Source organism: Perna viridis, chromosome 7 (genome assembly GCF_037379345.1).
Source record: "Perna viridis isolate PV_CMFRI_1.1 ecotype Kerala chromosome 7, ASM3737934v1, whole genome shotgun sequence".
Classification (NCBI taxonomy): domain Eukaryota; kingdom Metazoa; phylum Mollusca; class Bivalvia; order Mytilida; family Mytilidae; genus Perna; species Perna viridis.
The window spans coordinates 37,944,666-37,971,833 of record NC_142451.1 but is presented as its reverse complement, the minus strand read 5'-3'; the positions used below and the strand labels follow the sequence as shown (position 1 = coordinate 37,971,833).

Sequence of the window (27,168 nt, the reverse complement as noted above, 5' to 3'; positions counted from 1 at the left end):
TCAAAACAGGATTTTACATATTTAATCACGTATAATCCTAAGCACGTATATCACAATACTTTATTCAGGACGGTTGATAATAAAAATTATGGTACATAGTCAACCGTCTCCACCGATGTTTTGCAACAAATATAAAAAAAAAATTAAAAATAAAGCATTCAACTTGAACATAACATATAAGATATATATATGTCCGGAGCAATATAAGAAAAGAAAAATATGTGATATGGAAAAAGTATATGGAGCCATGCATGCATGAATTATATTTATAAATTGCATTTTAGTATTGTAATGATTTTTCTATGCAATAAATTAAACGCAAGCCACAATAATTTTTCCCTCAATTTATTAACGATGTAAATCATTATACGCCTGGTTATGGTTTGTTAGGGAACATTATTTAAGACAATGATCAAACACTATAAATACTATTAAGTTCACGATTTATATGATTATGCATTATTTATGATCATTTTAAAACTTTTTATGAGTTTTTTTACATTTGGAAGGGGGTAAATCTGCATAAAGTACTACTTTATTTTTATCTCTCAGATCGAATCTGCTTATGGACAAAAATTACGAGTATTGCTGGATAAAAACTCTTTATGTATATACACTAGTTATTAAAGAGCACTTTCCATAAGTCATTTACTCAATGACACATTTGCAAATTTCAATGCAAACGTTTTGAAAAATGTTGTGTGGAATGACTTAAAGCCTTGAACTAGTCCCCTGTGTACTTTTTAAAGTGTAACCCACGGATATATAAAACGTAGTTCGTACATCAGCCAATTAAATAAAGACTTGACGCTACAAATCGATCTGAATGACCTGCCCATGCGCAAATTTTAGGCATTTCTGAATAAAACCCATTGACATTTATACGCAGTTCGTACTACATATAGACACACAAAGCGGGTAATAAGGTGGTGAATAAACTCACATGTTGATTTTTATTTGCGTTTAAATAACTTAGTCAACATTTTTAAAAATATAAATCATGCGTGTACCTTTGTAAGCGGGATCTTCTTATCAGTAGAAAAAAAAATATAAACGAAATGTCCGAACTCCGAGTTAACCTTCATCTTGATCTGTAAACATGCAAATAAAAGAGGTTATAAATGCGATTCATGAGCCTAATTTTATTTTATTTGGGTTTTCATACTTTATTTCACATTGTTTTTATTGGAGTAATTTGCGTTTTAAATTAGTCGGAAAGTTTATGTGTTATAGATCTATGCACTGCATGCACTTTTATGAACATTTTTTCTATTAAATGGGGGAAGTACCCGCGGTGTCCCCTCAATAACAATTGGATGAGTTTAATACAATTATACAGGGGCGTGGGGGTACTCTGTGTAACATTGAGTGTCTGTAACAAGAACGGCTGAGTAGTTCTGGTTCCAACTATACTTAGATTAATTGCCTTTTTATGCTAACATTATTAAATACAGATAGCTGAAGTCCCGCTTGACCTCGCTAAATAGCCCTGTCATGCACCGGTACATTTACACAAATATCAGTAGTAATTGGGTCATAGTGTGGTCATCGGTATTTGTTGTCATTCGCAAAATAGGGGTAAATACATCACGTGATCAAATATGTGCGATTTCTATGTCGTATTAGTTACAGCTCCGCTTTGAACGAGATAAGAATGAAGGGGCATCGGAACGACAGTACAACTCTGCACAACGTTTACGAAACAATTGACCTAGCAGAATACCCTTAGGACTATAAATCAACGCATATTCAGATAGGTTTCAACTTATTCGATCTTTGCTATTGATTTTGCATTTATTTATTTATTGCCGGAGCTGTTTTTGATCACTGCTATGGTATCATGGGATGTTGAATGTAAACCAAACAATTAGGGGACGACCAATTGATGCAGAGGGAAGATTATTTAGGGTCAGTTTGTTTTGTTGAAACCGCAGGTCTTAATTGAGAAGATTTATTTTCAACCACGTAGAGGCAAGATGATATCCCTTCACCTGTTTTAATATCTGGACTGATGTCAGAATTTTTTTTATAGCAGCTGATGTGTTGGCCAGAATATTTATTTACTACATTTTCAGGGCCAGAATGTATCTCCAAAAAGTGCCATCCCTTTCGGAATCAAATGGGTTTACCCTTATGTTATGAACTTTAATTTTGTTAAGTTGAATCTGGCCATTCCGGACCTTTTTCAAACTTTTAAGGTAAGCATCAACCATTTGTTTTCAAAGGGGGTGGGGCTTGGGTCAAATTTGGTGTTCTTGATAATTAATCACTTAGAATGGGAGAAATATAAATAAAAATATAAATATATAATATAAAATATATAATATTCTTAAGTCATCTACCAGATATTAATGCTGTCAAATATATATATAATCCAATTTAAAACATTTTTTTATAATTGATCTGAGATAAACTTCAATAGTTCATACTTTAATACTTGTCCCAACTGTCTAGGACTTCAAATACAGCTGTATCAATCTACAGTTCTCATTTCATTATATTATAATACGCATAATGTGTATGATGAGGATGATGTACATGGAAATTCTTTTTATGCAGCGTTAATTTCACTGATTACCATGCAGTTTATGGCTACATGTTCACTTTACTACTTGGTTTCTTTAGAGGGCCACAGTTACAAGTCACTCGAGAATAAAGAAATAAAATGTCAATTATTTCATATTATTTGTGTTTTTGTGGGTGTAGTCAATAGATATATGATTCATCACCCCCCCCCATAAAAAAGGGAAAGAAACAATGGGGAGTTAGTATTTGTGAATTATCAAGATATCATGCACACCATTTTTTTTCATCCGAGTTTAATGGAACGAGTACCTTCTCTATCCTATCCCCATTATAAATCTGCATCAGACTGTATGTGCACATGTAGTATATACACTGTGTGGTATTTATGCATTCAATGTACATAAATCTTTTTTGTGGGAAATTGATTGTCTATGTGCATCCTGTTCAATTGGAAAAGTTCATTAAAATGAGGTAAGTTCTTATACTAGAAATAACAATTTCAGGATCCTTGATGTATTCAACTTTTATAACAATAAGACAATATATATATATATACCTCCAGTATAGGTAAATAGCTCAGTGCTGCCAATATGTACCAAAAGGGGTCAAACAACAAAAGGAAGGCTGGGATGGACTTGAAATAAAAGATGTCCAGAAAATAGTCCATTTTCAGTTTTCTCATACACAACATGTACGTGAAACATGTGTACTGACATTAACATGTACATGTGCATTCTCCCGTTTAATCAATATAAGTTAAACTCGTATACAAATACATTACATTCAACGTGGATATATATATATTTTACAATTTTGCGTTGTGTTAACAATTAGTGATTGGATAAGACCATTCGTCCAAATAACATAGGCAGCAATATGCAAACGGAGATGGTGCCTAGAAAATCCATCCGCAATTGACGAAAATATTTGGATAAACAATATGCAAATGACCATAACAAATCCAACCACCAATAATAACAACAGTTGCAGAATGACGTTGAAACTAATATGGCCCTATCGATGAAGCGACGCTCGCTATATGTTCACTTTCAAACAATTTGACTTGAATATTTCAATCACGCCACCGGCCAGTGTGTACGTTTGACTGGACGCCAAGACAAAAAAGGATTTTACCTAGTATCACTGAATGATTTCCCAAAATCTTCGAAAAAATGTAGTTCGACACAAAGATTAATTTATTTCCCCAAAATATAGATAAGCAAAATCGTACAAAAATGTTATAAGCTCCCAGAACAGTTTTTGAATATTTTGACAGTCAGATTGGAGCTTATAACTTAAAATATGTATGCAACATTTATGTAACAAATTCATTGTTGTTATCAGGGTTCTCCATGAGCTGGTCCGCCATGGTTAAAATATTTCCGACATTGTTAAAGAATCAGAGACACGATTAAATTGTCGTCCGTCATGATTAACTTTTACCCTTATCGGCCTTTATTATTATACATTTGAGAAACCCGTCAGTTACTGACTAGGAACCAAAAAATAATGACAAATTTATGACTGAAGCCAATCTGAAGATAATTATGTATGTTTTTTTTTGCCGAAGTTCATTCTTTACATAGAACTAAATAGAGCATGTTTCTTATTTTACTATAAATAAAAGTTTTAGATCTTATATAGTTCCACAAATCAAGGAGTAGTTTAAGCCATTACAAAGATTTAATTCCACTAATATAAACATGTACTATTAAGCAGACATTTTTATAAACAAACATTCATAAAATATTGCCAAACATTCTCCACATATGTGTGCTACATGTTACTATATGTGTATAATTTTTTAGAAACAAATGAATGACTCAAATTTACTACTCTTAATACCTGTACTTGAATGTTACTTCATTATTTTCTTTTATGTATTTACAAAAAAGGAGCTTGGAACAGCCTTAATTGCTCAACTGGTAATTTTAGAAATCTGATTACTATTTTATTTGTTCCAGCAGAACTTTATTTCTTTTTTTACAGAGGCCCATCATAATACATTGGACATTTTTGTAATATCCATATTGATATTGTCCTATCTTAGGAATCATATTGTCAACGTAAAGGGTTTTCAATCCATAGCTACAGCATGTACTACAAATATTATGCATATTTTCGAGATAAAAGTTGAAGAAACTCTGTCTTTGTTCATGCTTCACACAAATACAAATACAATATTCCAACAATTTTAATAAAATTTTGGTAATTGTGTTTTTTTTCGACTAAGAAAACATTGTATCACATAGTAATTTGATACTGTTGTCCCTGTTGCATGTAAATAGACACCTAGATTAATGTGATAAATACATGTAATATAAGTTTAAGTTGGTTGCTCAATTTTTTCAAATCCAAAAGGAAGGTTAGTATTGATTTTGGAAGATTAGGGAAATAAAAGAAATTGTTTCTTGAAATAAGATGTTGCTCACAAGAAGTTTCTTTGCGTTCTTTCATTAAAGATACAAAGTGCCAGGAAAATGGCAGCAACATTATTGCTTTGAAATTTTACACAATGATGTAAAACAATTCTAATACATGTAACTTCATGTAATCTATAACTGGTACAACTATGCAGCTTCCTTTCAGAGTTGTGGGACTTAAAAATATGATCCTTATTCCATGTAACTGATAGATACCATACTGTTAGTGAAAAAAAGCTGAGTGTCCCGAATAAGAGCAACGAACCTACATTAAGTGAAATGGTCAATCTTTGACATGACATTGCAAAGCTCGGCACACCCATGCAAGTACACCTTCAGGGAAGAAGTTTTGTAATGTATATGATTTGTCATTTGATTTATGAATCTAAACCTTAGTTTATGAGAAAAAGGACTTCAACTCTGAAAAAACAAGCACCCCCAATTTCCTTTATGTATAGCAAAGGAAATATCATCAAACAATTCACGCCCGAATTTCAATGGGGTTTATAGTGATAGAGGTGTCCGTCCGTCCGTCCTTCCTACCCTTACACAGAGGAGGTGTCCCAAATCTTAATTTTACTCCTTCACCATTAAATGAAATCAATGAAACTTTCATAGAGTCTTTTAGTTTCGAAAATTAGACATTTAGCATTGAATTCACAAAACAAGATTATTTCATATCAGAGAAAGGTGATCTATTCTTATTGCTTAAACTACATGGTAATACCTGTTAAAACACAATAATTACTGATGTAGAGGTCATTATCAATAAATTGACTGCCGTGGACGAGTGACTATATTATTTTCAACAAGAATATTGTATATAAATCTGTCCTCAATTGCTGTTAAATACCACAATATTTTGTTTTCTTGCCAATGCAAACACATTCAAGACAAAACATATTTGCTTAACAGGCAATTCAAATCTGCGTTCATACTAGCCCATAGGGCAGTACCAGTCTGTGTCCACACTTATATATACAAATATAATGAATGATTGAAATAATTTTGTTGTTTCAAAAGCTAGTTTATTTAATATTATAAAATGTGAACAAAGCTAAGCTATAGAAATTTAAATTCACTAAAAATGAACCTAAATAAATTAGCATTTATACACAAGAACAGGTTTCAAAGACGTAAAAATAAATCTATTTGACAACTGTGAGGCTTATTCAAACGTAATTGGTTTATCGATTATTAAAAAAGGAGAATAACATCACCTGACTTATCAAACTTTGCCACAGTTGCCTACTTTATACAAATACCCAATTCTTTACATTTTGTATTACAAATAGGCGACAAGAATTCCAATGCATAATATTTTATAATTAGCAAATGCCTGTAAAATATATATCTTTTTCTAATGATGATCTTTTTATATTAATTTCTTATGCATGTTATATGTATGCTTTCATGCAAACCGACTAAAAGTTCACAAAAACGACTTGATATGCAAAGAATGCAAAAAAATATATTTCATAGTTTGTACGATGGTGGGTTGTATTCGTATGCTGGGGGATTGTTTTCAGCTTCTTTCTCCTTCTCAGCCGGTCGTTCACCTTTTTCTTTCCTCATATGGTCTACATACCTCTCGCGCAATTCTTTCTTACTCTGCCCCTGAAAAAAATAATTTTTCAAAATTTACTAAAATTAGCCATACTGAATGAAGAGTGAAAAAAATGAAAAATTGGATTGGCCACTAAATAAAAGGCAAAATCTACCATCTACTTATGAATTAAGCATTGGTGAAATTTAGACCTTAGACAATGATGCTGAATGCAGTATGTATTTTAAAAGTACGTAAATGTTAAAAACAAGTCAATTAAAGTATGTTCTGTGACATATTTCGTTTACAGAGAAAACCTGCTTTTAAACTCTTAAAATATTAGTTGTCTATGTGTCACGTCTCATATCTTCTAAAGGTGACCAAATAACGTGCCACATTTGTTTCCATTTATTTCAGGCGGTTATGAAAAAGGGATCGGTTTGAGATTGTAAGAAATAAAGTTTTGAAAATGATTCTAATAAAAAAAGATGAAACAATATGTTCTGCTCATTTGGGAGGAACATAAAATTAGTTTACATTTCGTTAAAGATTATTTTTGCAGTTAGATTTTTGTTAAAGAATTATGTAGTCATTAACTTTCTTATAAAAAATGACATGACGGAAGTTGTTATATCTACCTTGTTTATTGCCGCCCTAATGCATATTCTGGAGTTTAATTTTAAATTCAATCGTTTGTTATCCTGCTGACTTTGCTATGAAATCAAGGAATAAGTTTGATTCCTTGAATATGTATTTACCTCAAGTTTGCAAGCAGCCCACTGAGAACTGCAGGTGAAACAGGAAGCAATGATGCCAACCATCAACTCCATTCCGGCGATAACTATTATTACTGCAGTAAGATGTACATGACTTTCCCGCTAAAAATGATAACAATAAAAACATAGCTGTCACCGCCAAACATTGATATTGCAGACCACAGTATGGTAACTTATCTTGACTAAATATAATAATTGAGATAAAAACTTTGAGAATACACTGTTTTCAACAAAAAGCCACGCCAATTTATTTCTATATGCATTCCAATTTAAACATCCTAAATAACAATTGCATTTTTGATACATGACAGAAATTAAAAGCAGTCTTATAGACTGTCAATAAGAAACAAAGAGACACTTGTCTATCGACATTTTTTTTAAATCTGAGATTACACTTAAGGACCACACACAAATTATAATTTCAATATCTAATTTTTACGTAAACTTTACGTAACTGACACAGTTCTAAAGAATTTCTAGCAACCGAGCAAAGCAGAATGCCTGGCAGAAAATGTTTCATTTATCTTTTTAAAAATCACAAGAATTTATCATCTATTATTTATTAACAAAACCCACTACTTACCAGAATATAAGCGGCCACAGCGGTAATAATCGTGATGGGAACAAACACAGAAGCCGCGATAATACTGAAAACCATGAACAAAACTTTCTGAAAAAAAAGGAGTTTTGATAATTTTGCCCATCATTTACAAAAATATAATTTTAAGTAAACAAATGGTAAAATAATTTTATCTACATGGCAGTAAAATTTATTGATAATTTGTTCAATGAAATTCGAGATATGTTTATATAAAAAGAAATTAAAGTATTTTTGAAACAAAAGAAAACACGTATTAGTATAAGTTAGTTGCAAATGCAAAAATGTATAAGCGGATATATTTTCATTTGTCTTCTTCATTAGTTGGCTTTATCCAATCTCCTGCGCAGACTTATAATCGCTACCTTATGGATCGATTCCAAAACTGTATTGCATTCTGATATTGCCATTGTTCATGACGTTCCTTATTGGTCAAAACGTGTTTTACGAGGACGCTGCAACAACGCGACGTTTTTACGAGGACGGAAGTTGAACAATCTAATTAAAATGAGACCTATCAATTGTTCCATTCAGTCATCGTACATAAGATCTAACAACACTCCATTTTACTTTCTGTTCTGATGACCTTTTCCGAATCCTTGGGTTTTTCCCTTTGAATATTGCTTTCAAAATGGTGAAAGATGAAACCTGATTGGCTGACCAGAAAGGCCATTCAAACAAAAAAGTAGAATGGAGTGTCGTTAGTACCTACATGCAGTGATTTAATGGAACATTTTAATCAATTGGAAGTTGAATTTCTGAATGGGTTCATTAACTGTGTATTAATCCGCTAGCTTTCAGATTTTTCTATACAGGATATATAAAAAAAATCATAAGACATGACCAATACTTGTTACAAATCCACGAATCTATTTCCTTTGTACAGTACTAATTTGCATAAAGAGGCAAGATTAGAACTGAGTGTCGCAGAGGAGTTAAATTGATTGAATCAAATCGATCTCGAAACTATCTATTAGATAAAGTTATGATACCTTGTTTATAATAGTACACAATATAATTACCGTCTTGATAAGGTTAAAGTCAGACCCACAGATGAGGCAGTGCGGCAGTAAACCAGCAACTATTATCTACAAAAAATAAATACATGTATTGTGTAAAAATCATGATAGAAATCCTAATCAGAATTGAGATCACAACTGATATTTTCTGTATTTAAGTAAACAGAACATTTATATTTTTAACTAATGGTTTTTGTAGTAACATTTATATGAAACATATGTTTGAATTCAATAGGCTCTAAATCAAAGAATCTGGTTAAATATAGTACTTGGAAATCTATATAATGTAAACCACACATTGATTTTTTATATAACATACCCATATAGAGGATAATACAGGAGCTGAATCCAATCCCAATATAATGTATGCCTCCACGGTCTTGTTTTCCTCTTTTAGAGGTTGTATGTTAGCCCGGTCAATTCCAACTGCACAGAACCCTACAACGGCACATGCTAGGCCCAAGACGAGTTGGATTGCACCAAAAATCTTCAGTTTGGCACCGAGCCTATCTTTTGGACTGTCCTCTTTATGTGTGAACAAAGAGATCATCATCTTGTGGACACAATGCAACTAAAATAAAAAGTAATGTTTATGATATTTGCCTTAAAATTCGCAAAATATAAGAAACAATCGATTTTATTGAATAATTCGATTGAACTGAGTGAGTAGTGTTTGATTACGAATTGAACGAATATATAGCAAGTTCCATTCTTAATAAGCTGATAAGAGAGCAAGAAAATACCAAATATGGCGTTTCCGAGTTTCTGTTTTAAGGTTAAAAATCTTTGTTCTATAAAACAACTTTACATTGTAAGATATTCAATATCAATAATTATAAATTTTAGTGTTTGAAGAAAGTAAAAAAAAAAATCTAATTTATGATTTATTTTGAATATTCAGTTCTTGCCTATCAGGCTAAATTTATTATGAAAGCATACTCTATTGCGCAGTGTAATGCTCCTCAGATATTTCAGCCAAAACTATTTTTTTTATTTTAAAATATTAAATAGATAAAGACAGTATATTTGTTCATCTTTTTATGTATTGATTATGTAATTTAGACATTTTTTCTAATTATGGTAATAATTACATTCACAAAGTAGTGTGATACCTAGATTGAAGTGCCGAAATATATTTATTGCTCTTGTTTAAATCTAAACATACGTATTCGTTGTCATGTTACATAAGGTATGAGTGAAGAGGAAACAATGACGGTAATAATTATGATATTACATATTGTAAAACATGTAAAAATATGACCAAAAAATGTAAGATAAGGAAATCTTAGTTGATAATTCTAAGCATTTAAACCATTTATTTATTCATTTGAGTGATAATATTGCAGCTGAGACAAAATTAGCGGAAGTAATCTCAACTATACGCATTTAATTAAATGGAATACATGATGGCGACAAAGAAAGAAAAACCGAAACAAAAACCAACCAAGAGCAAATGAAAAGCTAATAACAACAAGCAAGCATGAAATTTAAACTTGATACCACACCACTTAGTGTCATATAAAATTAATCTGTAACACTTACCACAAGCGTTGCTATACAGGATTATATGATCAATAAGGTTACTGAATTAAAACATGGAACTACTGTATTTTATACTAGGCGATGAAGTATTTCTACTGAGATGCAAATGATGTGCGAAGGGTGTGCAACCAAGCAGTGTAAATGCAAATGGGTGCACACATGTGTAACATGAAATGGTTGACACGTGCTAAATTTTGAATCGTAGTAATCTAAAAGAATCTGCTTTGTAAGCATAAATCTTAATGTATAGAAATAAACCATATATCTAAGTTCATGCCGCACGAATAAATTATTCTTCATTAAAATGCAATCATATTATGCACAAGATAGCATAACCAAATTCGACCTGTTTACAAATGGAAATAAACGAAACCAGTATTAGAAAGTTAATAAAAAACACGATCTAGAATCGCCAGACAAAGACAATAGACACGCAATACAACCACAAGACAAAGAGGTTAGACACGCAAAAAAAAACACCAGACAAAGACAAGAGACACACAATACAACCACCAGAAAAAGAGGTTAGACACGCAAAACAACCACCAGACAAAGAGAATAGACACGCAATACAACCGCCAGACAAAGAGAATAGACACGCCGTACAACCGCCAGACAAAGAGAATGCATACACACTACAACCGCCAGACAAAGATAAAAAACACGAACTACTACCGCAACTAAGAGAATAGACACGCTTTACAACAACCAGACAAAGGGTATTGATACGCAAAATACAACCACGTGACAAAGAGGTACGACACGCAATACAACCGCCAGACGAAGAGAATGTACACGCACTACAAACGTCAGACAAAGAGAAAAACAAAAAACAAAACACGCAGTACAACCATCAGACAAAGTAAATAGAAACATACTACAATAATTTAATTGGTGTTTAACGCACAAGCAGCACTATTTCAGCTCTATCTGGGCAAAGATCATAAAATGGATGATAAAATGAACATGAAAGTATTATGAAATGAATATTGGGATGGGACACAAGAAGAACAGGGTAGACGAATTTCGATTGCATAGCAAGATTCTTTAACGTGCAAAGAATGCGTCATCTTTCCCAACACGTTGCATAACTTTGTTTTGCGCTCAGGTTTTCCATATTATAGCCTGACGACACCAGTATGTATCATGCAAGTGTTACCCCATCCATCCACCTTGGGCATACAACCTAGTTACTCTGTGGGCATAGTGTCATGCCCCCTGAAAGGTTCCTGAATAAGCTTAGCATTGCTGCGGGTCTATTCTATTGACATCCGTACGCGCACAGGGCGGAACGTATTAAAACGCCAGACAAAAAGAATAGACTAGCACTACTAAAAATATGAAATAACTAAAATACAGATGTAACACGTACCCACGTAGAAACAAAAGTAAATGAGCAACCCGGACTCCAGTAAAACTGAGAGCATGGACCAGGTGCACCGTAAGGGTAAGCTTATTAAAATTAAATTGAATGTTAAAAGATATTGCACAACTTAAGTATGTTGTTTCTTTTATTCGTACTATTTGTTTTTATTATGACTATTACAATGTTGTATATATCAATACAAAATTTGATTTTCAATTTCAGAAATAAGCAAAGTTTTGTTATAATATATGGTTTTCCCCGTTTCTTGTCGCTCACGTACGCTAAGTTGTCTCAGTGTTTTTCGCTTATCGTATGTAGTTTACTGTGGGTACGGTGGTGTTTTTTTATTTCTTGTCTTCCGACTTTGATACATAATTATTGTTTAACGGAGAACTTCAGCAGTTTTTTCTCAAAACAGAACAGAATTAAACTATTAAGAAAGTACGAAATTTTAGATTTCAGACGACATTATTAATTTCAGTTTTATTTTAATTTTGTTTGATACAATGTATTTCAACATTTTCTGTGAAAATGTGCAGATTTCTACTAATTCATTAGTTATTTAAAGAGTTCTTTAGACGATTTTATAGGTAAAATACAGGAAAAAATATACTAAATTTAAGAAACAAACTAATTGTAAAAACAACATTATCCCTATGTTAATTTATTTCTGCACTTAATAGGCTGCAAACTAAGACGACATCGTTTCATTTTTTTCCATAACTTTTGTGATGTAAATATAAAGTTTATTATTGTGCAACCTTGGTGTTATCTAAAATACCTTTTAGGTTTAAAAAAAAATATATTTGATACGGTCGAAAGACAAAAATGAAATGAATAGAAGTAAAAAGGAAAACTTAAAAAGTCACATGAATGACATTAAAAAATATCGTAAATGGTACATTTTGTATTAGAACAAGAACACTTTTAACAACCAGAACAAACAAAAAAACAGCAACGATAAGTTCAATTTAAAGTTCTTTTCGTGTTCGATATTCCACCAATTCTACTGGGCTTTAATTCTACTAGACTTCTTCGTGAAAATAGAAACATTGAATTTAAACAATGATATTCATACCATATATTAGTATTATTTATTCCTATCAATTCATGTTGTAAAGTCTCCAGAAATTAGCACGAATAAAGTAGGAATCTTAGTAATGATCAAGCGAATTTGTAATATGTGATACACCCACAAAAAGCTACACAGTTGTATTTTTGTTATAATTTGTTTTTTGGTTTATATAATGAAATATATAATTATCCATTCCAATCTGTCTGTTCAGAAGAGATAGTTTACTTAAAAAATTCAATAGTTTCTATTGTATTTTAGTATCATTTGCAGAGATATCTCCCTTAATTTTGAATTCTGAAGTACATTCCTTATAATTTATATCTCCTAAGAACAGGGGTTATATGGAAAGCCACATGTTACTTTCCGTTTACTTAAAAACAATAAACAAAATTTCAAGAATAAAATTAATGTAGGTTTCCCAATCATGAATAATATTTTGCATAATTCTTAGCTGTAGTATTATTTAGTAGGTGGCATGCTATTTGAAAATAGTATCGTTGCCTTCTGTTTTACGGTCTATCCGGTTATAGGTTAAACAAACTTATTTTACATTTGTACAGAATGTATTCAATGTTATGATATTAAGAGAAAGGGTTAAGTATAATACAAAACAGCAGATGTAAGAATCAATACTTTTGTTTCGAAATTTTGACCAGATCTAGGGGTTATTGCCTACTCAAGAAGTTTGTAAAAAGTTTGTGAAAATCGGCAAAATCATGTGAAAAAAGCATAAAATTCGGTGAAAGTTTTTATTTGTTCGAAAAAAAAGTGGTACTCAAGAAATCGTCACCCTTCTCGCATTTGTGCAGATTGTCTGTCATTTGTCGAATAATTTAGGACGTAATTTAGAACTTAACAAAAGAGACCGTTTTTTTAGATGACTTGACTTCTCATTAAACTTAGCAAATTTCTTTAAAGCAGGACTGTTTTTATTGGTAGAATGACATGAAAACATTTGACATGTAACATCGACCATGACCCTACTGGTGAACACCAAATTGCATTGTGGAATTATTATAACCGACATTTCAAGTTTACATAACTTTATTTATGTAGGATTTAAAAACTTTAAATAGCTTATTCCAAATTTGACATTAGTCTTGGTATATATATATATATATATATATATATATATATATATATATATATATATATATATATATATATATATATATATATATATATATATATATATACAAACTTATACATATCTTTTTTGGGATTATTTGTACTTGATTAGTTCTGAAAACTGTACATGGAGAGCATAACAAACCTTTTCGATTTTGTAACATTTGCCACGACGAATAATTTATGACATACTTTCAGTTTTATAAGAGTGTGAATTGTTTATTTACTATTATTTCTTTTTTTTTTGGTTATGTGTGTCTAATTTCCCTGTCTAGTTAAAATCCCTGAATTACGAGTTTTTTTTATTTAAAATCCTGACTACCCTGATTTCTCTTATAACAAATCTAAGCTAAAACTACCTTTATTTCACTCTATGTAAATTTGTCGGCACGTACAATTTTAAATATATAATTTAGTAAAATAAGTATATATATTAATCCACCAAACATAGGTAACATTTACACTATGTATGTAGTAAGAATATTGTTTTGTAACTGCCGGAATGATTAATCAGGAATAAAAAAAAAAACATCAAGCAAAGCTTTAGATATTATGCCAATGTGTGTGTGCTTTTTGTTTTATTTTTTAAAGATTATCGATACACATAAACAATTTAGAGTTTACTGCAGTAGTGTCATGGGGACTGTCCTATCTTTCGCTAGAAATTGGTAACAAAATAAAATTGTGAAGATAGCTAAAATATTCATTTTTCGCACGGTTGTTTTGTATATATATATATATCACCCCCATTAGACTTCTATATGTATTATATGCTTGGTGTGGCTGTGTTTGTCCTCTGTTGTTTTACTCGATACCATCAGAGGTTGTCCTATTCAGTTACATCATGTGCTAATGTTCGCGCTCTAGATTTACTTACGAGGAAGAATCACTCGATTAACGAAAGCTATATTTTTATATAGTCTAGTTGGCCGAGTAGTCTAGAGCGTTGGTGCAGTCATTGTTGCCATAGATGTCAGAGACTTCTTATTAAAAAAGTGTGTAAAATATTATTAATACGTTTTAGGACAAGGTTATGTTGTCACAAGACTTAAGTCGTCATTTCAAAAGTTTTTCGATCGAAATCATCAACATGTTGGTTGTTACGGTGTGAAAATCATCACCAAGTAAACTGAATTCTACGCGATATCGTAGCTTCAAGATACCAATTTTGCTATATTTAAAAATGATTAGTATTGTAAATAAAAAACTAAAACTAGTTTTCATTTCCAATACTCGGTTGAAATTCCGATTCAAAAGCATTATGCATCATTGTCCCTAACCCCCTTTCGTATGAAGCTAGAACTACGAGGATAAACACGGCAAAGATCTGCAGAATTTAGTGGCGTATAAATATATGATTATGCAAATCATATGCGAATACGAAGTACTGAAATTACGAGTGCAAGAAGTTACTAACAATATTAGCGACTTAAAAAGGGAATATCATCTTTACAGAACCTTCGATCTAAATTTTTGCTATAAAGGTAGTGTATTGTCTTTAATTAATCCAAGTTTTAAAGATTTTATACAAAGCATTCTCCCAAAAGAAGTTGAGATAAAGGGCACCACAGACACTATAAAGTCAGGCTCTTATATTGACCTTCACTTAGAGATCGATGGAAAGAGAAAACCCATAACAAAATTATATTTAGCAATTAGAATTGACGTTAATATGTGTTGATAATCTAATCGCCTTTTTATTATATTGTTACGCTAATGGGTGTGCATAGGATATAAATATGCATCTAATTAAGTTTATGCGGCATATAATTTGAATAATAATTTTTCTGTAGGTAATTTATTCCTAACATTGATGATCAAACTGAAAATTGTTATAAGAGGAAAATTTCTTTAATATATCACTAATTGTCATATATAAGTAGCACTCCAGCTAAGAATCATGCAAAATGTGATTCATGATTGGAAAGCCTACACATTTTTATCTTTGATATTTTGTGTAAAATATTGTAGTAAATGGTAACTAATATGTGGCCTTTTATATAACCCTTGGTTTTAAGAAGTAGAATTAAACAAAATGTATTGTAGAATCATTCAAAAAAGGGTGATAACCCTGTAAATGACACTGAAATACGATAAAATGTTTTGAATGTTGTAAATTATATCTTAAGCTCAGACAGATTGGAATAAATAATCAAACATCTCACCGTATAGACCAGGTAGGCTAAAACAAGAATAAAAATGTGTAGCCTTTTGGGATGTATCATATATTACAGAATTTGCATGACTGTTACAAAGACTGCAACTTAAATGGAATATAAAAAGAATAAATTCTTAAAAAAATTGAATCAAAGATAAAATCAGACGTTGAATGGTAGTCCAACACTATTTAATTACGTACAGCCATTTGTAGGTACATGTTTAATTTAATATTAGGTAAAAGAAAAAGGCTATTATTTTTCTTATTCTTAATACTCTAAAATATTTTCGACTCGTATTTTAGGATTGTATTGCCCCTTTATCTAAGAATTAATAGTATTTGAATCGGAGGCTTCTTTTTAAATTTTTATCCACAACTTGATAAAACCTAAGTAAAGAAGGTTTTGGAAATTCTGATATGATCATAATTATAATTGTTTAATAGTATTTCGCGCATTTTTCGTTTTCTGAAATAGCGAGCTTTATTGTTTTGCTATTTAGACATTTGGCAAAAATTGTGACCGACGTAAATACCATTTTACCCAAAATACGCCTGAATGAGAAAGAGAAACATCGCAAGTATTGCGCAAACCCTTAATAATTTCGTGATGAAACGTTTTTTTTTTTTTAACAGAAATTCAATAGTGATGTGTATGGGATCAAACTGTCCTCTGCTTGTCGACCTATTCAATCTCAGTTTAGAAGAATTCATAATTTTTTTTAAAAGAGAAAGACACTTATAAGGGTAATTTAATTTCAGTTTACGCTTGAATGATGTTTTTTTCTATGTTTAAATAGGTTGATTTGTAGTATTTCTATTACACAATACTTGAAATAAATGAAACTACAACACGGTGATGTCTGCTACATACCTTCAACAGATATAAGATACTGTAAACCGGGAAAATTTCGCGCCGTCCTTTTTGCGCGGTTTCTGTGATCAATCTACTGTCGTGCAGTTTAAAATTCGCCCCAAATTTTAGTAGAATGTACTTAAAAATAAATGTTCACGACAGTTTTATTTTCGCGTTACAGGTATTACCGCGAAAAATAACGACAATTTCACGGTTTACACACAGTATATTATAAGAAAATGACACAGTATAAGGACTCATAATTTACTATTTGACGAACACGATTTCCCTTTATGATATCGTCAATTTTCCATTTGTCTGTGGCAACATTTTCCAAGACCATCTGTATAATTAATTAAAAAAAAAAAAACAAAAAAAAACAACCCAGACCTGCCATGCCATAGCCTGCCGAAGCAAAACGGATATAAATTCTTATTGATAAATTATCTGAATTGTTATAGATATGTTTTGGTACAGGCTTAATTCAACACTTCAAACAGTTTTTTTTAATCGAAACTCGTTGATCGTTATGATGTGGGAATCTCCACCAAGAAAACAAATTTGCTCGCTCGAACTCGGATGGCTCGAACATCCGGGATTTCTCGAACACAATTCAAAGTACCAAAATTTTCTTCTATATAAGCAATACAAATAACCATGGATTTCTCGAACTTCGATTTCTCGAACACTCGAACTGACTAGTCGGTCCGTTCGGTAGTAAATCTTAGAGAATAACCATCACTAACTCAAACTCGTCAGCCATTTTGTCAGCTTGGATAATAAAAGGTGCGAAAAACTGAAACCCTATCATTAGTAAATGTCATTTTAGTTAATTACAGGTAATACTTAAGTCATCACTAATTAGGTAGTTTTGATCTTAACATAGTACTGCATGTAGGAATATCCAGAATATATATTTTTAAAATGTTGGAATAGCTAGAAGACACCGTACTGATTAAAGTTCGAGAATTTTCCGAAGTCGGTATGATGAAAGCATGAAAGAAAATCAGATAAAAACATATAATTGATCAAGAAACTCGAACTCTGAACGTTTTTAAAAGCGAACACAGCATTTTTAATGTCCACAAATCAACATAATCTTCCAAAAGCGAATGAAAAGGATCAACGAACTATCACAACTTCGTAAGAAGTAAGCAATTTCTAACGCTAAAGTCGAACTCAGACCGGCAACGAAAAACAATCCGAAAATATTCGAACTTCAATTTCTCGAACTCCCGATAAATCTAACACATTTCAATGGTCCCTCGAGCTACCGAGGTTTGACTGTATCTTAAAACCAGACACGTTAGATTAAATAATTAAACATTTCATAATAAAGACTCTCGTAGCAACTTATAAAAAAAAATAAAAAAAAATGTGGCCTTTTTAGGGTGTATCACATATTACAGAATGGACATGGTTCTTTCAAAGACTGATACTGAAATGGAAGATGTGATGGTTAATTTAACAACCGACTTTGATCAAAATTAGAATTTGAATGGTAGTCAAAAACCATTTCGTATTTGAGGTACAAATTTGTGTCATATTTTGCATGGTATGATTTTTATTGCACGATTGTAGAATTTAAAAAATCATCAATCACAAAAAAAGATCACAAAAAAAATTAATTGAAGGAAACTATTTCTCAAATCTGGATTTAAACGGCTGTAAACTTGTGACATGAATATAATTGTAACGCAAACTACAGATGTCACATATAAGCGTTTCCTTACATCTAAATTTACACTAAAACTTGACAGACAACACGATCAGATAAAACAAAAAACATAAATGATTACCCCCCCCCCCCCCAAAAAAAAAAAAAAACAAACAAACAAACAAACAAACCAAAAAACAAACAAACAAACAACAAAATGAAAAAACAAATAATAAAAACGAGAAATAAAAAAACAAACAAAAGAACAAACAAACAACAACAACAACAACAACAAATAACAAAGATAAAAATATACAATTCAAATACAGTTTCGGTTTATGCAAGTTATTTTGTGAAGTTTGTTGATAATATAAGCAGATGAGTTGTTTCTTCAGGTTGATTACTTTTTAAGATATGCAATATAATTTAATATAATGTATGAAAAAAAAAAGAAAAAAAATATTGTGCCAAAAAAGCATCAATATAGCTGCAAATATTTGTCACAATACTGAAATTAATACAATCATTATCATGTGCATTGTACAATTAATACTATTTGAATCGAATGCCCTTATTTGAATTTTATACAAAACTTAATAAAACCTAAACAAAGATGGTTTTAGAAATTCTAATTGAGAGAGTAATCATAGGAACCAAGGTTCTTGAGGATATCAAAAGAAAGTAATCCAGGGAGAAAGACCAAACAAGGAAAACAGGCATACAAAACAGAGAACATTAAGTAACTAAAATGATACATATAAAGTAACAAAAGCAAATGAGCAACTCAGACTACACTAAAAACTTGGAGCATGGACCAGGTGTACCGGTAGAGTAAGCGTCCTCTGCTTTTCTAGAAACACCCGCCGAGTTGCTCATAAAAAGTTCGGGGTAGATGAAAGAGGAAAGGAATACTATGACAGATGAACAAATTTAAATTGTAATAAATTTCACTTACGGTACGCCTGGACGACAAAAATGAAAAACCTTAATCATTTCGTTCCAGTTTCGGGAGAGAATGGCCCTATTTCTTTCGCATATTGTTACGTCTCAAATACCTAAACTGCTTTGTCATTCAGTCGTTTACGCATATTTAATTTATACTTCAGGTCTTTTGATTCAAACTTCCGGAAATATTGCGAGTCCAGTTCTATTAATACAAATGTTTTATAAAGAATTTCATTTATATATTTTTAATATTCCGTTATTTGAAAAAAAACATGCCTACTTAAGCTAGAAGCTTTTTTCACATGTATATCTTATAAATAAAATTGTATGAAATGAATAAGCCAAAATTAGAAAAAAATATACATGACAGATTGCAGTGCCATCTTAAGTGAAAATAGTCGATGAAAAAGTTATTCTTATATGTATAACTCCACACTGCAGTACCTGGGAGTTAATTTTGTAATAAATTGAGTGAATTTCTGCGAATTTTTAGTTTCGGAGTGTCTGTAAATATAAAAAAGGTAAGAGAACAATGTTCCTTTTGTCTGTATATATATATATATATATATATATATATATATATATATATATATATATATACAGAAAGGTCTGAAAAATTCCCATTGATGTTAAACTGTCAAATTTGCGATGCAAATTTTTGGTCGTTCCCTCAGCGGGACTCGAACTCGTACTGCTGTGACATCTATCGCAACACCGCCTGCACTAAGTCCAGCGCCCTAGGCCACTCGGCCAGCTAGGCTATAAAAATCTTCCCTGTATCAATTTGATCCGATGGAGCAGTGTAGCAAATAGAGTCGTCACATTCTGAGACGTTTGTATATATATATATATATATATATGGGTCTGAAAAATTCCTAACGATGTTTGAACTGTCAAATTTGCATAGAAATCTTTTGGTCGTTCCCTCCATGGGACTCGAACTTGTACCGCTGACAACATGTATGGCAACACCGCCTGCATTAAGTCCAGCGCCCTAGACAACTCGGCCAGCCAGGCTGTATAAAATATATCTTTCGCTAGCCGAATCATTCCTCCTCGTAGGAATAATCTAGGCTGTAACTAAGTACACGATTGATGGTTGTACGGGACAGTTCATCTAGGTGTTATTGTATAGGATATAAGATCAAATTAACGATAGATGTAACAACAAATCAATATTATACAACATTTCATAATGTGACGACTCTATTCGCTACACTGCTCCATCGGATCAAATTGATACAGGGAAGATAATGTAAGTATAGAAGGGTCTTAAACTGTCAAATTTGAAAAGTTGGCAAAGATTAACAGGGCTGCCAATTGCGGTATTATCGGGTTAAATTATATAAAAAATGGCATGAAATATTATTTTTTTACGAAATTTATATATCTTTGGTCGAAAAAACTACTCGATTTCTTCTAAAACAATGAGTAATGATTGTTCTTCGTTAAGTGTTCTTTGTGCTGATGTGACCGCTGATTTACCGATTATGACAATAATATGCAAATGCTTTTTAATCACCATTGCTGTAATTACGCCGCAATGGAAGAGGGAGGTTCAGCGCGTTGTTATGTCAGGACCGTTGCGGTATCAGCTGCTCCGGTAGTGTAACATCTATTTTGCCAGATTTATTTTGGAATTATTTCGGCAATTAATTATCTCTCTAAAGATGTATAGTTTTACTATACAATATCGTATAGTTTCATCAAACCTAATAATATTTATTGAAATAATAGTAGTTTTTTTTAATTCTGCGGTCGTCAGATATTCCCCATGTTTTTTTATGTTTTCTGTATGCAATTATTAGTTTTCCTTGAGTAATTCTCGGCAGGTTTCATTGAAACCAAGTAAGTGTCAATATTTCAGAATGTTCTTTTACATTTTCTTTAAACGTGGATTGTAATTAGCACCCAACATCAAATTGTTTGTTTTTGTCTTTTGCGTTCCTTCATTAAGTCACTTCTTTTAACTTTTAACGCCGCTGATATTTGTTTCTCTATATATGATTCATTGTACCCATTTCTATCAATTTGTGTTTAAAATAAACTCATACATTATCCAACTCCTTTCTATTATTTGTGATACAGATTTTGCGTAGTATTTACTTTGATGAATCTTGAAAATACACTGTTACTATGACAGCTAGTTCGTTGCAAATATGAGAAAGAATTTGTCAGTTTGAAGTATGTGTTCATGTCTAAGATGTATTTATGATTTTAGTTACTTTATGTTCTTCGTTGTATATCTCTGTTTTCCATGTCTGGTCTTCGTCCCCGAATTACATTCTTTTGATTACCGCTATAACCTTTATTCCCTTGATTACTCTTTCAAGATATGAGGCTGACTTCACAGTGTCTGTAGTATCCTTTATCTCAAGTTCTTTGAAGTAGATGCGATCTATCAAATCCCTGATATTAGGACTGTTATAGATAATGCGTCATCTATATAGCGGAAACTGAGATAAAAGGATCTAGCCAAACGATATTCTTTCTTTCGGATCAGCTATAAAGTCGGTCTCATAACAGAGAAGGAATAGGTCAGCAAGTAGAAGAGCACAATTTGTTTCCATTGGAATGCCGACCGTTTGTTGAAAAACACGTCCACCACACTGGACAAATATTTGTCGATTAAAAATTCCAGCATTTTGTAAACATCGTCCTCTGTGTATTTGGAAGATGATTTGGAATCTCTATTAAGAACTATATATTTGTATCTAGGTGTACCATCTTTTTAGGAAAAACAACGATGTATAATGTTTTTAAGTCGGGATTTTAAGTGAGTATAGGGAATAGAAGTATACAGTGTTGACAAATCATAGGTTTTAATGCTATTATATTCAGATAGTAGTCTTGAACTGATTGTCTCCAAAAGATCTTTCGAATTTTCCAGGATCCACATTGAATTAATATCACTACGGGAGTAACAAGTATTGTGGTAGGACTGCAAACCCTCTTTGACAGTTGTGAGTATAGAAGTTAAAACTTTTGAAAGAGGTTTGGTTGTACATTTTGTGGATCCAGCTATGAAACGTTATTTGTATGGATTCTTGTGGAGTTTAGGAATTCAGTACATAGACGGTAAATCACAATTATCGTTGTTGGTAGAGAGACCAAAAGAGGATAGCACAGATTTATGGTTTTCCACAATCTCTTCTTTGGAGATTGTGGTAGCAATATAGGTCTTATCACTGCTATTATTTTCTACATCTACTACTGATAATAAACATTGGATGTAAAACGTTTTGCAGAAGAAAAGCAATGTTGTTTTGGGATTTGTCTGCTGGTACGACAACATATTTGTCATGTATGGTAGACAATGTTTTTGCTTTAGAAACTGATGTAGCCCTGACACTCATTGACCTACTTAAAACTTTCATTCGTTTCAAAATTAAAGACCTCACGGCCTTTAACCACTCTGAAAGAGAATCAATGTCTTCTTGTTCTCGTTTTACCATTTTCTTGCATAGTCCTCACGGCATCCATAAGAACTTTAAAGTTATCAAATCTATTAAATACAAAAATCCGTACTTTTAGGAAATTGCAACGTCGGTGAGACAGCGTATGTGAACTTCACAAATTTATGAACATTGTTTGCTATAGCAAATAGTTCGTCAATTTTATGGGTGTCTGCATGATAGAAAATAAATCCATCATCGCGATAACGTCCTGAGTAATAAATTTGACTTTTGTGGTCCAATTGTGCTATTATTATTTTCAAATATTTCATATATAAGAATGTCACAAATTTCGGGACTTTGGACTGCTTCTATAGTCGTTCCTATTGTTTGAATAGTTTGTTTTCGAATCCGAAAATATTGTTTCTAAAATACAGGTCTTTAGTAGGTGGACTTTTTAAGTCAAATGCTTTTTTTATCGAAAAGCTTGTATGCTTTGTCTACTGCTGAAGCTTTGGTTTTGATATACAAAAGATAACACAAATTATCTAACAAGATAAACGTATACAAAAAGCATGGGATTTTGATTAATGTAGATGTTAATAAACTACAAAAAACATATTAATTTCAAATTTCGATATGCTGTACACGTGTTTCTAAATAAAAACAAATAAAAAACCATAAACCAAAACAAAACACAAACAAACAAACAAGACTAAAATTATAGAAAAGGAAAGCCAAATCCATCAACGAGAGGACCTACCAAATACTATACAAGAAATGAAGCCTCAATGTTTTTGGAATTTTTGAATTTTGGAATATAGCAAATTTTGATAAATATCATGATTAAAATCTAATACCATTCTGACTACTGGATTGGTGAAAACCATCGGGGAACTTAGGTCAACCAGCACGGGCATCGACCTAGTATTTGTAACTACAATAAAAAAATCATGTTTATTTAAAATTTCGATATGCTGATCTCAATCCAAAAAAAACATTGTATACAAAAAGTACCCAAAACCAAAATTATCGAAATAGGAAGCCAAATTCATCATCGAGAGATTCGAAGAAAAACTGTTACAAATTTTACAAAAAAAAATAATTAGAAGGAAAGAAAGAAAGAAATAGCAATGATGATAATTAAACGCGTGTTGATCATCAGTTAAGATCATAAACGTAACATAAAATACGAACACATCGCAATTATTATTACTTTTTATGTACACCTTCTTGCGGTTGTACAAAGTCGTGAAACACGTGCAGTGGTATTTTGGAATTTTGTTTTGTACATTATTCAACTTAAATAGTCATTTTCGTAGAATTCACGACATATTCAGTAGCACTCCACATAATAATCATGTAAATTGTGATTCATGGTTTGAAAGCCTACATATTTTTATTTTTAATATTTTGTTTAAAATTTAATAGTAAACAGAAAGTAACATGTGGCTTTTCATAGAAGCCTTGTTCGAATGAGATAAAAATCATATAGAATGTACTGTGGAATTCAAAATTAAAGGCGACAACTCTGTAAATGACACTAAAATACAACAGAAACTACAGTATTTTTATGGGATTATCTCCTACGAGCAGACAGATTGGAATGAATAATTATGCATTTTGTCATATAGACCTATAAATATAGACCAACCAAAAGTAAAATATATAGCCTTTTTTATGGTGTGTCACATGTTACAGAATTTACATGATTCTTAGCTGGAGCGCTACTTCAGAATATTTTCATAAAAATTCTTCATTATAAAAAAAAACAAAACATATATATATATAAAGGTCTGAAAAATTCCCAACGATGTTAGAACTGTCAAATTTGCGATGCAAATTTTCGGTCGTTCCCTCCGCGGGACTGGAACTCGTACCGCTGTCAAAGTCCAGCGCCCTAGACCACTCGACCAGCTAGGCTATATGAAAATATGGTAGTACGGGCCAGTTTACATATCTTCCCTGTATCAATTTGATCCGATGGAGCAGAGTATATATATATATATATATATATATATATATATATATATATATATATATATATATATATATATATATATATATATATATAAAACAAATACAGTAAACTTGGTTCTGTTGTATTTCAGATGACATGGATGGTGTTTTAGTGGTTTTCTATAATTTTCCAAGGGTTCTAAGATTCTTTAAAAGTTTTAAATAGATTCGGAGTACCTGCTGCTACACCTGTTTCTAGTTTTGTTTTGAATTCATATTGCAAATGCTCAAATACTTATTTGTGTGCGGTCTTGTTTTTTCGGATCTTCAGTTTTTCATAACAATTCGGATTCTATTTTATTGCCTACATTGTGTTAGCAAATCGTCCGTGATTTTTGTTTAAAAATGAAAATGCAAGAATCTTGCAAAGTCGGGAATGATTTTAAGCGACGTTATTCGATCATCAAATGACGTTTTACTTGAATAATGTTACAGAATTTCGAAAGGCCTGTCTGCAGTGTTTAGTAAGAGAGGACGCTCACAGAGAAACTGAGTTGTGTGCCCCAGATGGTAGAATGGTAGAATGGGGCACGCTAGGGTCGTCAGGCCATAATACGAAAAACCTGACCGCAAACCATAGTGGTGCAGCGTGTTGGGAAAAATGCCACGTTCCTCGTACGTTAAAGAACCCTTCTGTGGTATTCTATCGGACTTATTGGGACCGCATTTTCCTTGTGTCCCATTCCGTTTTTCATTTCATGATCATTTCATGTTCATTTCATCATCCATTTCATGTCCATCGCCTGGATATAGCTGAAATACTGCTGCTTGGGCGTTAAACCTAACAATCAGTCAATCAACCATTGAATACACGACAGCCATTAGAATGATGTTAGGTCGGAGATCACCACGTTCTCAGTTACTGGGTGCTCTCGACGTGATCCGCGCTTTTGGGAAATTTGTTCAGTTGTTGGTTGACATTCGACATAAATTTAAAAACCGAAGCAGAGGTACAGTAAAAGACTGAAATTCGATAAGCAAATTTGTCAAATTCTAAATCCTAGAAGTTTTTGTTCTGAAGCTTGTTGTTTTTTTAGCAAGCAGCTTCAAGAAGCTTTTAGGATAGTTGCAAGCTACATAGGCTGTTCCGACAAGTAGTTACCAGCTAGGGAATGGTCGCAGTTCCTCGAACAGGTGGCTTGCTTTAAACTTAGTGTTTCTACGACTGAATAGGGGTGGATCTAGGAGTTTAGATTAGGGGCGCACAGTAAACATTTGAGGTTAGTTTTTTGAAGTATTCTTCTAGAGTGGGTACAGTGTAGATATCTTTTGTGGTAAAATTAGCGAGAAATTAAAGTTTCAACTTAAAACCGCCTAAATCTACCCCTGACAACCCATGCTTTGCAAATTTTAAAGGGGGCGCAAGCCCGCCACACCCCTGCCTGAATCCGTCTCTGCTAAGTGTCTCGAAAGGTAGGTGTTCTAGGTCTGTCAAAATAAAACATATTTTACTTGATAGATTCAAAAGGTTAGAGTAACTGAATGAGGATTTACGGTTCTGGTCGATCGTCTTGACCGAAATGATATACGAAACACACGGCGAATAAATAAAAGCTATAAAAATAAGTTAATATAAAAAGAGAGGCAACTGTTAATTCTATGAACACATTGAACAAGAGAGAATAATATTAGTACAATTCTTTCTGTGCAGAGAAAGTTGTTAAATATGAACAGACAATTAACCAGCAGATAAAGATTATTCGAAATATGCAGAAAATAGCTCCTTGAAACTCTGCCTTATATCAAACAATATAATCATGAAGCAAAATAAACACATGTGTATATACGTTACAGTTCAATGTTTAATCGAGGGTTAAGACAGACGCATTCCCAGTTAAACAATTTGAAATGTAACTCATTCCAAAAGGCATTGGTATTGAGTTTTGCTGGTATAGAAATATGGACGTGTTTAAATTCTTACTATAAACTTGAATTGGGGCTCAGTTGTTGTTAAGGCTTCGAGTTGAATTGATAGTTCGGTTTATTTAAATACCAGTCCAAATAAAATTTCGACACTGCCCATATTAAAGTGATTCATGGTGAAGAAAAAAAAAACACCAAACAAACAATGCTTTTTCAATCTATACACGCTATATTTTTTACGAAACAGATGCCCTTTCCATATTCAGATTTGTACTTTTG

At 32.1% G+C, this 27,168-nt stretch overlaps 1 protein-coding gene across 1 annotated transcript; it reads right to left on the bottom strand.

The window, feature by feature from the left end:
* Nucleotides 1-5,981: 5,981 nt before the first annotated feature.
* On the bottom strand, nt 5,982-10,517 carry LOC148612583 (uncharacterized). The gene is made up of 6 exons (XM_088594167.1): nt 10,431-10,517; nt 9,208-9,459; nt 8,892-8,957; nt 7,855-7,941; nt 7,254-7,373; nt 5,982-6,566 (listed from the first exon to the last, which is right to left on the bottom strand). Exons 2-6 carry the CDS (start codon nt 9,439-9,441, stop codon nt 6,426-6,428), a joined length of 648 nt encoding a protein of 215 aa, XP_088450293.1. The 5' UTR covers nt 9,442-9,459; nt 10,431-10,517; the 3' UTR covers nt 5,982-6,425.
* Between the last annotated feature and the right edge of the window lie 16,651 nt (nt 10,518-27,168).